The 16,899-nt window shown below is 29.2% G+C and overlaps 1 protein-coding gene across 1 annotated transcript in view; it reads left to right on the top strand.

Annotated features, from left to right (window-relative positions):
- LOC105364009 (glutamate receptor ionotropic, kainate 2-like) overlaps positions 1-16,899 on the top strand; it is a 120,537-nt gene that overhangs the window by 88,982 nt on the left and 14,656 nt on the right. Inside the window, 5 exon segments of the mRNA XM_011501843.1 lie at positions 9,684-9,788; positions 12,728-12,999; positions 15,124-15,177; positions 15,179-15,275; positions 15,380-15,538. Of these exon segments, the coding sequence (XP_011500145.1) occupies positions 9,684-9,788; positions 12,728-12,999; positions 15,124-15,177; positions 15,179-15,275; positions 15,380-15,538 (687 nt within the window).

Genomic DNA, 16,899 nt, shown 5'->3' with positions numbered 1-16,899 from the left:
TCTTGGCGGCTTCTTCAACATTGCTTCGTCATGGCCTCGGCAGAATTTGCGCCTTGGCAGTTGGTTGCCATTAGTATGATATTTAAATTTAAAATAACACCCTCCACATTTCACTACATTATTTGTACGGTTTATTTCTTATGGTGATCATAAAAATCCTCTCACTTATACTCCATCAAATTGTAATGCTTACGTTATTTAATAGAATGGAATCGAACTTTTCCAACATGGATATTTTTACAGCTATTTTATAATATAACTTGCTGTAAATTATAATTTTAAATTACTTCTGGATAATCTGAATTTTAAAACTGCTTCTGATCAAAGTCATTTTTTCAAGAACTTATACAATAAAAAATATTATTCTATAAGATTGCGAATTTGAAAAATTATTTTATATTCGTTTTACTCTGAAACTGCTATTTCATCGAAATACCTATAAATAATGACTATACGCTTTAGTTATAAATTGACTTATTTATAACAATATTGAATACCGAATTATTTAATCAAAATTTAAAGTAATATATCAACTATTCTACCAACTATTTTTACAATAGCTTATTTAATTCAACAATAACTTGTTCTCGAACTGCTCGGATGAAATATGAAAAGTTGCCTAAGTTTACGTATGACTCGAGGACAATAAATAGTTTAGATGAAATGAGAAAGCCCGAGCCACGGTGATAATCAACAGAACAACAATTAATTAATCGGTTGCTCTCTGTGAGATGCGCGCGCGCGTCTCAACTCCGTGACGTAGGCATAGTTGATTCGAGTTTGAGCATAGTAAGCCGGAAAAGCCCAGTCTTTTATCTTTCTCGTCCCGTCGTCTCTCCCAAAACTCCATCATCAAAACTCCGGCCTCTCTCCGTCTCTATATCGGCAAAGCAGCCAAGCGTTTCTCCGTGTTCCAAGTGCTTCGCTTCCTCCCGCTTGCCGATTCCTCCTCACGTTCGCCGTCGCATTTTGCTCGCCTCCTCGGAGCCAACGCGCGTGCACAGCGACGCACTCCCGCCTACCCATACTCGCATCTCCATCTGGGTCATCGTTAACCATGACACGTCTGGGGCCACAGCTTCGGCATCCTCCTCATCAACGGCCATGTGTCCAGTATAATCGTTATTCATTATATTTTATGGTGTGTTTTACTTATTTATGTACACGAGCATAGATTGCATCTAGTTATGTCTCCCCTAATTTTGGGCATACATGACATAACTTATAAATATGAACAAACCGACCATTTATTAAGACTTTTTCATACATTAATTAATAAATACCAATTACATTGAAGTCTGGCTTAAAGACATTTTATAGTTATATTCAATGTAATATCATTAATTTATATTAGTTTTATGTTATCATGATTTCTTTTGATTTCGTTTTTTCTTTATAACAATTGGATATTTCTTTTACATTTAATACGAATAATGTATTGAAATAGCTCTATTATTTATAATTTATTCTATTAATAAGTTACACAGAAAAAAATATAATTATTTATTTGATTTATAAAAATTAAAGGTATTTATTTCCAGTCTATATTATCCTGTCCTTTTTATTGACATGACAATCCAATGTTATTTTGTTATTCTGTTTCATTCTACATGTTTACACCACTGAGATTACATTTTGTTATTCGTATCCTCTTGCTGAAGTCGCCCTTTCATGAAGTCTTGTTCGCTGTGCTTATCCAAACTGCTGCTTGAATCGTCTTTATTTCCCATCTTCTTTTCACCTGCGAACATTCTATCACCCATTAACACTAGGGTCCTCGAGGGAGAAGGTATTTTTCCCTTTTACCTTTCTGTTATATTCATTATTCTCATTATCTTTAATCCGCTACGGTTTTGAGAACTTCTGTTTACCCTTATATTTCCATATTTTTCGTAACCACATTTCTTTATATTGGACATTCTCAGATGACTCACTTATGTTCATTCATTATAAATGCTATTTACTTCGTTTTCATATGTATGTTAAAGTATGTCTGACTGGATCGCTTCATAGTATCAAATTTCAATTATCATAAAACTAAAATTAGTCTTTTATTATTGATTATCTACCGCTAATTCTGCCGTATTACTAATTTTCAATTGAATGTGCTGAGTAATTATTGATTTATGAATGCATCAACCATTGTAATAATGATAGTTGATTATTAATATGCATAATATCTATACCACTAATTTAGCAATTATTTTATTACATAGTATTCGTTACATAAATATATGATAATTATTGCCCAATAGCTAATTGGTTTATGGTATAATTTTCATCTTATGTAGTTAAATTACTATGTTGCAAATCTTGTTATATCACGTAACAAAAATCTCATCTCTAGACTAGCTCATCATGAACTATAAATTATTTATTATATTTATTATATATAAAAATTTAAAGAATATCTGAACATAACATAATACAATCAACATTATTACATTCATTGTTTATATACTGTGTGATATTAATATAAATGCCTTTTTTTTTTTTTTTAATCGTCTGGGCAATTCCTTTTATTCACACAATACTAGTAATACAGCATTTATGTGTATTAGCTTACGTTCAACTTTGACTGGCGACCTTCATTGTTTCAAGTTACCTACTTACTTTGCACTTATACCCATAGTGGTTTATAATCTTATCGCTTATGCATTGCGTAACGTTAGATGGATATACAAGAATTTTCTTAGCGTATTCATACTTCAATCGTTCCGACCTTTGTCGGACTTATAATCGTATCCTTTATTTATATAATTATTATTTTTGTAAATAATTACAGCCACTTTTTTTTTACTAAGTGTTTAACTAAGCTTTGTATAAATTTTGCAGATTTAGTTATTACTCTCGTCTGAATGTATTTATATATTTGCGTTGAATTTTCCTTTTCTCACTAATTAATATTTGCTCTTTCACTATTGCGTTGAGGTAGAAGCTGCAATTTCATTTTTTGTCAAGAACAACAATTAGTATTATGATCCGATTCAACTTCTGTAATTGAAACAATTTTGTTGTAGAATTCCGAGAGAAAGCGAAAGATTTACTGAGAGACGAGAAACGAGAGAGGGAGAGAGAGAGAGAGAGAAGCTTTAACTGCTTATTATACATTTTATTGTATCTACTATACTAAGCTAGGAATTTTTTATTTTAGTAGAGAAACTTATTTATAATATTCCATATTTCGCATTATTTTTCGGCGCAGTTAAGTTTTTCCTATTTTAATTATATCAAATTCAACGATTGTTTGCAAAAGAATATCAATATCAACTTTAGTTTTTTTTTTTTTTTTTGCTCACTGTATTTTAGCATTTGTACCAATTGATTTACTGATACTTAATTTGAACAATTTATATTTTCTATAGTATTCTATTTATTAATAGAACTTTTTGTTCTAAGTAATAAGTTATCATAAAGGATTAACTCTAAAAATAATTTATAATAATTTTACTCATTAAATAAGACAATGATAATAAAATAACAGGGGCTGAGATTTTATTTTGTAATTAAATTAGTTTTTCCTATTTTTTCCAAGAACAATTGATTTATATATAAAATAAGCTCCTCGAGTCATTCTAAAAGTTTATTTATCTAAACCGTGTACATAGTCTATGTTTCATATGTCACAAATATTCGATAAATATTTCTCACTTCATAAGTAAGTCACTGATAATAGGGTTCATTGTTTTAACTCATTGAATAGCTTGCCTTTATCATTTTTAAAATTCACCTATTTTCATAGATAAATTAATTTATTTATTTTAATTGGTTTATTTTAACAACTATACGTAAAACTATTAGTTATCTGTAATTATCATCCATGGTTATATTATTAATTAATTATCGTACTTCTTTTCAATTTTCATTTTTCTTTATTAATGTTTGTTCGTCGTTTTTTTTTTTTTTTTTTTTTTATCAAATTTCTTCCTTATTACGATTTTGATCAATTAATATTTATTACCATATTCTTTTAATTTAATATATACTTGGCGTTTTTCGGTATCATTATTATATTCGCGAGAATAAAAAATAGTAATAATTATGATAATCTTATCGCAGCATTAACTTTCATTATTTATTTATTTTATTTTACGGCATTGTGATTATTTGATAAAATTTTTGTTTTAATTCGATTCTTCAATCTACTTTAGGATTTAATTACTATTTCTGATACCAAAAGCTGCAATAAAATAATTCAAACATTACTAATGATTAATTACTAAACGTATATTACTATTATTATTAATGATATTTTAGTTATTGTATCTTTTGTTTTTATTACTATATCATATTGATGAAATTTATTTTAAAATTTTATTATGCAATCTATTTTTCTTTGTAAGCTCGCATCAATAACACCGTATTTTATTCAAGGACATAATTCTTAATCATTAAATTTGAGATTTTTTTATTCTCTCAATCAGAGCATTATGCTTCTCAGAAGTATTTGATATTTGATTTTCTATCTTCGTCAATATTTGTTGCACTGCTTTGATTCAATGTTAAATTTAATTTATTACAGTCATTTCCTACAAATAATTCCAATTTTCTAATATTTCACCCTTCATTGTACATACTTTGGAAATCTTCTTTTTACGAAAAACTTGATGATGCGCGAGTCTTTTTATCTAAACCAAGCTCTTGCAAAAATAAAATCGACATCCAGCGGTTATTTAGCTATATATTTATCGACACGTTAGCAGTTCTTTATTTTTATTACTTTTTTTTGTCGCTTGCGTAGTTTTCAAAATACTCAGTGCACATACAATTCATATATTGAATTCTTATAATATTCAATTGAGGATGATTTAACGCAATTCAATATTTAGAAAGAAAATAAATCCTTTATTTTTTTCTCTTATTTTCGATTAATTATATAATGAAATAATTGATAAAAACGATATAATTAGTATATGTATATTGTTTTTACAATTACAATTGCAATTTAGCAATACATTGCTGGCAAATTTTTTATTAATTATTAAAGCTCTGTCTAAACAATTAATAGTTAATGTTAGTTAATATATCCAAAAATTTTCATCGATAATATAATGTCGTTCTTATACTTAAAATATTGTACTAAAAATGATTTTTTTAACGTTTTAAAAGTACGACCAATTTATTTTTAACTACTATTATTGTTTAATATCTAATATCGTCTAATGTCGTTTTCTGTGTATAGTCTGTTTTAATTTCAGTTAATTGTTATGTAATAGTTTGTTCAAAAGTTTTCTACTTCCTATATTACATATATTATCCTCGATTCACTTTTATGTATCCACTCTGTGTTTCATCAGTTGGGACTTTTATTAGTTCTCATATTTTTTGGATATATGATACAATATATATTTATATGGAGTCCAGGAAATACTGGATCAAATATACAGTTATATTATATCAAATGGCAATCGAATATCTGGGAATGTAATACCTGCTCATAGACGAATATATTTTAATTAAAATTTCTCAAAAAATGTATATCCAGCTTCGATTGTAATTTTCAGTATTAAATGTAATTCGTCTTATTATCTCTTCCGAATTCCCATAATTTGTGGTGCTATTGAATTTAGCAACCTTTGTAAACTCGTTTGCCGAAGATCTATTTGTTGTATTATTTCTTGACATTCTAGGTCTATTGTTATTTTTATTGCCTAGTTTAAATTCCGAAGGCGTTTCATTCAAACCTATATATATATATATATATATAAGCTATTTTAATCACAGGATAAATTGAAACAATTCATTCCTTGTGAAAAATACTTTATTTTTGTAAAAGACACTAGAGTCTCGATATTTACTAATTATATAGTTTTTTAACTCGTTGCTTATAATCAATTATTAATTAATAATATTTATAAGTGAAGATTTATGCCATCGATAGAGCTTATGTTCTGATACAGCATAATACTATCTGTCAAGGATTATCTGGCTATCCTATAATACGCAATATTATCAGCGAATTGCATTTTTTTTAATTGTAATATTAATATAGAGGCTGATTTTCAAATACTACATAAGTTAGAATTCTACAAATTGCTCAGGTTATCAAAATATAATTATTATTAAATGATAAAAATTGTACTAATGCTCGATTCGAAATTAATCTAGAAAACTTATTCACAAAAGCATTACATTATATACATAGTCATGAAAATATTGCAAAACTCATTCTCCTTATGTTTTAATTGCATTAACGTACGGAATGTAGTCAATCGCTACCATGTAAACCTACACTCAACGCTTCATTCCATGCAATCTTATATTGCTTTTGTCTATTAGTTTTCTATTTGCTTTTATATTTATGAATTTCATAATATAAATATGTTAAATTATTTAACACTCGACGAATTATTTCATTTCTACAAGAATTATTTATTGGCGCATAAATAAATCTGAAAAGGCCATTATTTACTTAACTTATTTATTAAATTATGTAATTATCTTACATATTTGTGGTTTAATTTTAACTACTTTAGAACCCAAAATGATATTTATTATAAATTTTATCGAGCTTGAAAAAGTTTAAATGCTTTCGTTGATTGTAATTGAAATTTTTGTACTTTAATGAAACAATAATTAAAAAAAAAAATGAACATTCATATAATGTTTGACTTAATGTGGAATCATAATGATTGTATATATAATATAAATTTCAACTCCATGTTTACAATGATTACAAATTACATTATCATATAAATAGTATTTTGTGTTCTAGGACTGATGTTATTCAACATTTAATAGGAGTATCACATTTACTGTAATAATATATTAGAGTACTGTTCATATCAAATTAGTAAATTATGATAACGAAATATATAAGATTTTATATCACCTATTGAAAATAAATCTACAAAGGATTTAAATAATATGTCACAATTTGTTACGTACAAATCGTAATTGCTCATATGAAATATAAAAAGTTGCCTAAGTTTACGTATGACTCGAGGACAATAAATAGTTTAGATGAAATGAGAAAGCCCGAGCCACGGTGATAATCAACAGAACAACAATTAATTAATCGGTTGCTCTCTGTGAGATGCGCGCGCGCGTCTCAACTCCGTGACGTAGGCATAGTTGATTCGAGTTTGAGCATAGTAAGCCGGAAAAGCCCAGTCTTTTATCTTTCTCGTCCCGTCGTCTCTCCCAAAACTCCATCATCACAACTCCGGCCTCTCTCCGTCTCTATATCGGCAAAGCAGCCAAGCGTTTCTCCGTGTTCCAAGTGCTTCGCTTCCTCCCGCTTGCCGATTCCTCCTCACGTTCGCCGTCGCATTTTGCTCGCCTCCTCGGAGCCAACGCGCGTGCACAGCGACGCACTCCCGCCTACCCATACTCGCATCTCCATCTGGGTCATCGTTAACTAATAGACAATATATTTCAAAATCAATAAAAAAAATTCCATTTCAATAATAAAACTTATTTAATAAGCATGGCCGGATATACACGCTATACGAATGATGTTGTTCAGGTACAGATTGTATCAACTGTGAAAAAAAAACATAGAAATGTTATTTAAATATATTTCCAAGTTTCCAGTGTATGCTCTATATTAGCAACCATTCACAAGCCTTTATTGTAATTAAAATAATCATTTATCTAATCGAATCGATCATTTAAAAAGAGTCGAAACAAATGCAATATCAACAGAAAAGAATGTTAAAAAAATTTTAGTCGAGTTTATTTTAAATCAAATAAAATGAAATTACAACTTTTAAAACCTTCTGTAATTAAAATTCTTTAAATATATAATTTACCAGAATATACAATTTGCATAATGACAATTAAAAGAATTTTGAAACAAAGCTTTAAAATATTTATAAATATAAATAAATTTTATAATTAATGAACTCGAAAACAATATTAGAAATATTAATAATAATGTAATAATGATAGCATCTTTTTAATAACTTTATCATTAGATTATTTATAAACAAAATATTGTTTATTTTCATTATAATAAGGTGAAATATTTTTTTTTAATAATTTTCTTTATATATAATCGAAAAGTAATTCACACAATAATAGATATATCTTCAAAATGTAATTTACTTAGAAATTCTAATAATTACTCAGAAAGTAAATATTGTTTCAGAAAAATATTTGCACCTGGATGATTTCGGATGTCATCGATCGAGCATAATTGAAAACTTCTAGAAATGTTTGTAATTTCATAATTTATAAAATCATAATTTAAAATTTATAAATTATTAATAATAAACATGCACATTGTAAATAATTAATCATAATATCAACTCTTCATTATAAAATATCATAATGACTTAATAACTGAATGGAAATATAAATAAAAACTTCAAATTCGGTCTTTTAATTATATTATTTTTTTAAAGATAATCTTTTAAATCTTTTATAGAAATATTCAAAAATCACTTGCATAAGAAAGAAATGATTCAGTTAAACCATATTTTAATCTATTATAAATATTCAATTTTAATGATAAATTATTTTTTATTTTAATATAAATACGATCGATGTGAAAATTTATTTATAAAATAAATATTTAAATATTTTACTTTAATATCTGCTTTTTATTACTATGTGATTACACTATTACTTAACAAGAATCCATTAACCGAAAATTAGACTATTAGAATTTTTTAATAAAATTTCATACTCTTTTAATATAGTAATTAAAGTTCTCATTAATATTTATATGGTTAAAAGAATTTAATTTCATTGTAATTTTGTATATTATAATTTATCAACATAATCTTGATTATTTTTTTCCAAACAAAAGTTAAAAAACCATTACATTTGAAAAGCTATTGCCGGTTAATTTATCTATTAATATTATTTAAAATGGTAATAAATAATTATTCAAAGCCTAATGTTGTTAATGCTATTTCATTTAAATAAAACCTATTTTGTACATTTTATAATTATATTATATTATTTTTATTTAAATTATATGCAAAAGCTAGAGATTATAATTTGCATAAATGTAAATTATGTAAATACATATATCGTAATAAAACAAAAATGTATATGAAATAACTTCTGTTTTTTTTTTTGTTTTTTTTTTATTTTATCACATACGTATCCTGAAATAAATCTAAAGCCAACAAAAGTACAAATAGATTAATTAAAGACCAAATTATTGGAATGATAGTAAGAATCAAAAATAAAAATATAAAAAACGAATTTCGAGAAAAATTAAATGAGATAAAGTTTTGGCTAGAAAGAAAAGAACAGAAGAAAAATATGAAATAGAAACTGTGAGTTCATCAAATAAAGAGGAGAAGTGACCCTCGGGAAACATTTTCCTTGCGGTACTCCTTATTTCATACTAACGCTTCGACTTACTCTGTTATACGCAACTGAAAAGCTGCAACCGGCAGAGCGGAGCCACTGTACTTTGAGTCTTTATAAATTGTGTTCTTATCGATGACACTCACTCGATATTTCTCACAGATGGGATGGTAAGGGGTCACGGTGTAGGAGAAAGGATGGGTGGAAATGCTCGTGTATATGACGAGTAGATATATCGCTGGTTGGTGGCGCATTCTTGGGAGAGAAATTGACTTTTATATGCAATACACTTTCGAATGCGCTCTTATTTTATTACTTTAAATCAATCTGCTTTTATACTATTTTATTGCTTAGTTATTCGATATTGATAATATCAAGAATAGCAGGCTAATAAGTAGATCGTTTTATGATTACAGAGAGCCGATCTCGCCGTGGCGTCAATGACGATAAATTACGCGCGAGAGAGCGTCATTGATTTCACCAAGCCCTTCATGAACCTTGGCATTGGAATTTTATTTAAGGTGAGGTCGAAATAATTCATATAAATTCTCCTGAGCATGAATTGTGACGTGTATGGAAAATAATTAAAGCGATGAAATCAATAAAATGTGTAAAATTATCGAAATAAACAAGAGTTTAACATCAATTCTAACTGGTTCTGGTTTCAAATGATGTTCTATATATGTGTAAACAGGCACGGAATTACTTGTGCATCAATAGTCGCGGAACGGATTAAATTTTCCATTTATACGTCGCAGACAGAGTCTCGCGTGTAGCCGTGGCTTTTAGAAAATATTACTGGTATTTTGTTGTTACCAGTACAAATAGTTATATAAAATGCATGTAATGTGATTAAGTTTACCATTTGATTCTCTGTTTACTTAAAAAATTGTTAATACCTGCATGACATTAATAATTTAAAAATAATATTTTTATATACGTGCTTATTTACATAAAGGAAAAATCCCACAGGAATTAGGATTTTCTCGAATTTATATTTATATCTCGGATTTAAAAAAAGCAAGAAAGTAAATCAAATAGACACCTTTATCTTACGACTTTCTATAATATAAAATAAAAGTACATTAGAGATAAATAGACTAAAAGATAATCTTTAGATTTTACAGTTCTTAATTCTCTCTCTTGTCTTTTCCAATAAGATATTACTTAATATGATCTGATTTTTCAATTTCACGTACACATTATTCCCACAATTGCCAGAATATCTTATTTAATATGCATATATATATATATATACGTAATAACAAACAAATCAATGCTACTCATTGTTCGATTATCTCATCACTATTATTGGAATGCTACATTTTATTATCATCAAAGAAAATGAAATAAATATATGGTATAAAGGTAAATATCATACAACTTTTCATAAAAAATATATTTAAATAAATAAATACTTAGACAAGTATGACAAATGTATATGATTCGATAAATATTACCTTAGAAAGTTCGAAGAAATTTCCTTAGTGAAAGAATAATTGGTATTTATAAAATCATAATTTTTTCAATAAAGAGAGTTTTGCGACAATTTAAGACTATGATGTTATGTAATAATATAAATATAATGTCACTTATAATATCCATCAATTATAATAATCAAATTATTTATATTCAAATTGTGAAAATAATAAGTTTCAAAGTCGAATTCCTATCTCTGTAATTGAAGATTCATAGGACATTTTCAAAAATTAAGTTTTGCTTAAAAAAGGATGTAAACATCAATATTTATTAATTTTTAAACAACAACATTTAAACTTATATTCCTATGTAAAATAAAACTTTTAAACAGTTCAAGGTTTTCACTTGAAATTAATCATTTCGGTAACATAATTCTTAATGAGACGATGAGATCAAACAAAAAATATGAAATATATGGTCAAAAATTTTCAGTTTTAAATCTCATAACGAATTCACCAACTGTTCTTTATACCGAATAACTTATTCAGTATTATATGGCCTTATCTTTCGTTGCACATGCAGCGGTTTCGAATGTATCTAAAACAGTAAAGCAAGTTTAAAAAAAATGACAAAATATAAGCTTTAAAAGTATAGCTGATTTTATTTCATAGAATAGCTGTTAAATATCATTGATTCCCAGCGTATATTAAATATAATTTTAAATGCTAAAAAGATTTTTCAGATAATATTATTTAATTGTATAAAATACAGCATTAACGTTATAAAATCCAATAATAAATTCTCATTATTTAAAATTTTTTATAGGAAAAATAATGACAGCTAAAAAAAAAATAGTTAATGAAAAGTAAGATGGATTTAGAATGCTTATTATAAATATTTTAAACTTCCAATATAAAGGAAAACCATTACATCGCAGAGTAATATTGCATTTGGTATTGAATAGGAAATTATTAAATTTCAATGTATATTAAGTGAATCAAAAAACAATTAATTTGCACAGTTAAATCTTTTATAAAATAAATGAATTTTGTAGCTTAAATATTTATAATAAGAAATTTTATTATTGCTTTTCAATTAAAAATTATTAATTTAAAAAGTTTTGACTGATTTATTTGAAAACCAAAGTAAGAAAAGCTCTAAAAAAAATTTCTATTTTCAACTAATGAATGCAACTTAATTTGAATAATTAGCTCGATCATTAATTTTAGCAATTTTCTTACATCTTCCATAGATTGATTATAAAAATTTTGTATTTAAAATAATAATAATTTTTTCATATTCGATCTTTATAATTTATTTAAGTATACATAATATAAAAATAAAACATTAATAAAAAAAAAGATGTTTTATGAAGCTTCATCTTATAAGATATTTTTCTTTCATAAATAATTTGATAATTTGAAAAAAAAAAAAACGTAAAGATGAGAAGAAAAAATAGAGGAACGAGTAAACCAGCAAAAGGTAGACTTCATAAGGAAGCTTTTGTCTATCCTCGCGTGTCTTCGATAATAAGAAGATAATAGCTCACTTTCTTGCACTCTTCTTGGTTAAATGATTGTCTCGAAAGATCGAGCTATCAGAATTAGCTTTTAGATAGATCAGTCCATGCGATTAGAAATCCAATATCCCGTGGGAATTCTGCTTTATCGAAAAAAAAAAAAAAAAATTTGTCACAACAACGGAAACGAAGTTGTACCACTTTGTCATTGCGTGACCCGAGCTATCAAAACACACACATAAACACCGTCACGTGAATTTCGAGCATGGAACTAATAATCAAACCCATAGCCATAATAACATTGTCCTCTAAGAGCCATAAATACATGCTAACTCATCGATAGGGAGTACAAAGTGTTAAGGTAAGCCCCTAGCCTGCGCCGGGATCCCCGTCACCTTCGGCCCCCTCATCGTTCCCTCCCCCACCCTCGGCCAGGATAGTGAGACATCGGGCAGGGCTTGGCACTTGGCTCGCCGTGATCAGGGGCCGTTTTAATTAAAATCGTAGAGTAACGTAATTTAGGTACCGTCCAGTCAGCCGACGCGGCTCTTCTCCTTCATGAATCCCCTAGCGGTGGAGATCTGGCTTTACGTCCTCGCGGCGTACATGCTCGTCAGCTTTACCCTCTTCGTCATGGCACGCTTCAGCCCTTACGAGTGGAACAATCCCCATCCGTGCCTGGGTGAAACGGATCTCGTCGAGAACCAGTTCACCATCAGCAACAGCTTCTGGTTCATCACCGGCACATTTCTCAGGCAGGGTAGCGGACTCAACCCCAAGGTATACTCAACGAGGTGCTTCGCCATGGATTTTATACATTGGACACGTCTAATTTATCCTTACCCCATCCTTATCCTCTACTTCTCCCACCTGTGGTCTCGTTGTCGTTATGGAAAATCGATTATCTATTTATTTATTACAACTATTTATCTCCGTCTCGCTCTTTACACCCGTTACAAATGAAAAAGTAATTGCTGATCTTTGTTTTATCAAACGCGCTCTATTAATCCGTTGCGTCTACATCTCAAACATTACATTATAAATTCGCAAGACATAAATTCACGACTTTATCTTATTTTTATTATTAAAATGTTTAAACTCTTCCATTGAACGTATATAAGGCTTAATTAGATTCGAAATTGTCACTTATCAAGCGGAGACTTAAAAAGTTTAATGCAAACTCAACATATAGGGATTATACATAATGTTATTCACAATAATATTTATTCCATATAAAATATTATGAAAATATATTTCGAGTAGAAGTTGACACTCAGATAAGCATAGAATTGAAACATTACTATGAAATTACCAAGTATCCGAAAATCTCAAGGATGAAATAACGGGAAAAAGTCTAAGTCATTATTGTCATCTCTCTTTATTAGTGCAAAAAGAAGAAAAAAAAGAAAACGATATGTTTGAGACCAATCGATATAATAAACATAAATATATATATATATATATATATATATATATATATATATATCATTGCAAGATGCAACAAAAATTTGAATTTATTCTTTCGAAATATTTTGTAGTAGTACATCATTTTGTAAAATGTTAAATATATTTAAACGTCTATGCATCAATAATAATCAATTTTAATTATCTTCTAATTTAATTAACCACTCGTTCCTATTTTAACAATTAAAAGTCTAATTGAAAATAACTGCAGTACTCTAATCTACTGAATTATGCATATATTTATTAATATATTTATATATTTATTAAGCATATCTTAAAATTATTATACTAATTCTCATTATAAATTATCTGAAGAATAAATATTCTTATTGAGAATTATTTAAAGAATTGTTTGAAAAAGTGGAGAGCGGGAGGGTGGAAACAAATTTGGATTATGTCAAATTAATCTCGTAGCTCTGATAAATTATTTTGCTTAAATGAGATATTTCTCAGTTATTCGACTGAAAGATTATTTTTAATTATTTTTAAAGTAGTAAAATAAACACTTCAAAGTGTAGTGAATGAAAGTCGTACAAAATAAATAAAATAATATATAAGAATAGAAAGAATACGTAATTGCTTATCCGTTTAAATTAATATTAATAGGTAACACCTGTTGTTGTTTGATAAATTTTTTCATATAATTTTAAAGATTTCACACCAAAAATGACAATTAAAAGTAAAATAATAAAATTGATTAAAATATGATGTGGAAATATTCTGTAAAAGTTAATCAATCACCTACTTACGAATGTACGAATTAAGCCATTTCTTTCTATTGTAATTAAATATCTGTCGAGGATTTATTACATCAACAAAAATGAAAAAGCTCCAATATCAGAAGTTCAACAAAATTACCTTATGTCTTATGAAAATAATGTCGATACTTGTCTTCCCTTCTATTTCCCATAAGAAGCTTACATAACATGAATTTAAATTTAAAATTTATTAAGGATCCAAGAAACGTTCTCATTATAAATAAATATTATAAGGAATTAATTTCTTGACAAATAGGTGCAACGTAAAGTTCAAAGCAGCTTATTTCCGTACCTCGCGATCGCCAACGACATTGCTGTTTTTCGCAAAAAAAAAAAACAAAAAAAAATAAGAAAAAAAGCAATAAACGATCATTATTGCGAATACGGCATTATAAAATAACGATCTCCAACGAATAATTCGTAGCCCAAGTAATTAGTCAATTATCCATACGTGAGGAAATTTTTCGCCACTCCATCCACTAATTAATTTGCCTCTCTCTCTCACCTCTCGCAATTCGCTCGAAACTTCGATGCGCATGGCTTTACAATCGACCGGCCACGTCAAAGGGCCACCCCATTGTGCCCTACCATCACACGCATCAACATCGCGAGAACGAGGGTACAAGCGTAAAGCCGACAGAGGTTCACAAGTGGTCCGATCTCGTGGATGTTTGTCGATTGACAAACTTGCTTTAGGTATCGACTTTTCTCGTACTTGAATCCCTTAGCGGTGAAAATCTTTTTCCTGATGCGTGATGAACTCCCTGACGATTTGCATCGTCGCCTGGTTCTCATCGTACTAGTGGGCCACCTCAGCTGCAAGTGAGCCCTACAGATAGGCTCCTAGCGTCGAGTCCCGGGTGCTGATCCAGTCCCTTGACTCCGGTCGCAAACGCGGATGTCGTTCCTACGTACCAATTATTCCTGATGTTTTGCGCCCACTTGGTGGGAGCCCCAACGGCCACGAGGACGTTCACGACACAGCTCCTTGGACTCAGAAACCGAGAATTTACCATTACCATAATACATCAACGATTTCATCCTCGCCAACAGCTTTTCGTTGACTGTTGGCACCCTCGTGCAGCAACAGGGCACCGCTCTCAACCCTAAGGTAATACACCCAGCGCGCATCGGGTTGAAAGCTTTCTCGATCCCCCTTATTGACTACGTGAGAGGCTTTTTCCTCTCTTGTTCCTCGATTTTGTGCAGAATCCTCGGCCAACGTTCTCGACATTTTCTTCCTCGCAAGAACATCTTACGGGATATTGAGACACTTTCAAAGAAACTTATAAATCCACGATCGACATATAACAATACGATTAATTATTCTATGAACTTAACCTATAAGTAAAAGCATTATTCTTAATTATTAATAGTGTATGTCTGATATAGATGAAAGAAAGTAGGATAAATATTGGAGTAGATATTTTTAGGGAAATAAGGGAGAAATTTTTAAGAAGTGACGATTAAATATTAGATTTTTATTTGTTGACGCGCTATCAATTTTCTTGCAAATGGGTCATATATCTTAGCTCTCCGAGACTATTTCCTCGATCAAATAATTGCAAAACTCAAGCTGACATTACAAAAGAACGAAAGTATATTCAGTCTTCTATGAAATTTTCAAAGAACTGTAATTACAATTTTACAAAAAGTATATTAAGATAAATGCACTTTATCAATAAACCTTGATATTCTTTCGAATATATATGGATATACACGATAAGTATTCGTGATTGAAAACTTACATCCACCGTGTAACTGTCATGCATATATACATGTATATAAGTATGCAATTTAAGATTAATTTCTCGGTGAAAAGATTTACGATTTAGCACAAGATTTTCATTACCTCGTATAATTGCGTACCTTTACCATACACTTGTTATAAATTATAAAGCCTTCAGCTTACTTTAAAGAAATAATTAGCCAAGATCTTTCTCTACGAGAGCATTCACGTATTCGTGTCTTAAAGACCGTGATATCTCGGCCACCATGTGAAAATAATTTTTAACACCAAGAATTACTCGACGTGATATTCAGGCCTCCATTTTCTTCGTACTTATAGCTAATACATTACAATCGTTTTCGATAAGCCATACGCCTCTCGTAAGTGACAATTAAGTGACGAGGTCAAAAAGAAAATGGACGAGGAAATGAAAGCCTTCCTCGCTAAAGCAAGATGGAAATTTAACGCACACACGATAAAACAGCATTTCCAGTTCTGCATACACACACAGTAATCGAGCACCTTACGACCAATGTTTTTCATACAGTCTAACGGCCATTGTGCAATTCCGTTACGCTATACGCGCGCGCGCTGCTCGACACATCGCCGATACAAATGCGTCCAGTCTCCCGTAAATTCACGCCGAGATTTTTAAGTGCATTTTTCGAGACTCGGCCTTGATAACCGCCACTTACAGCCACCAAACGAACGAATTATCTATTATTACAAAACTTCGTGCAAGC

The sequence above is a fragment of the Ceratosolen solmsi genome, unplaced genomic scaffold (genome assembly GCF_000503995.2).
Source record: "Ceratosolen solmsi marchali unplaced genomic scaffold, CerSol_1.0 scaffold23, whole genome shotgun sequence".
Classification (NCBI taxonomy): domain Eukaryota; kingdom Metazoa; phylum Arthropoda; class Insecta; order Hymenoptera; family Agaonidae; genus Ceratosolen; species Ceratosolen solmsi.
Note: the sequence above shows the minus strand (reverse complement) of the source record. Positions and strands in the feature narration are given on the sequence as shown.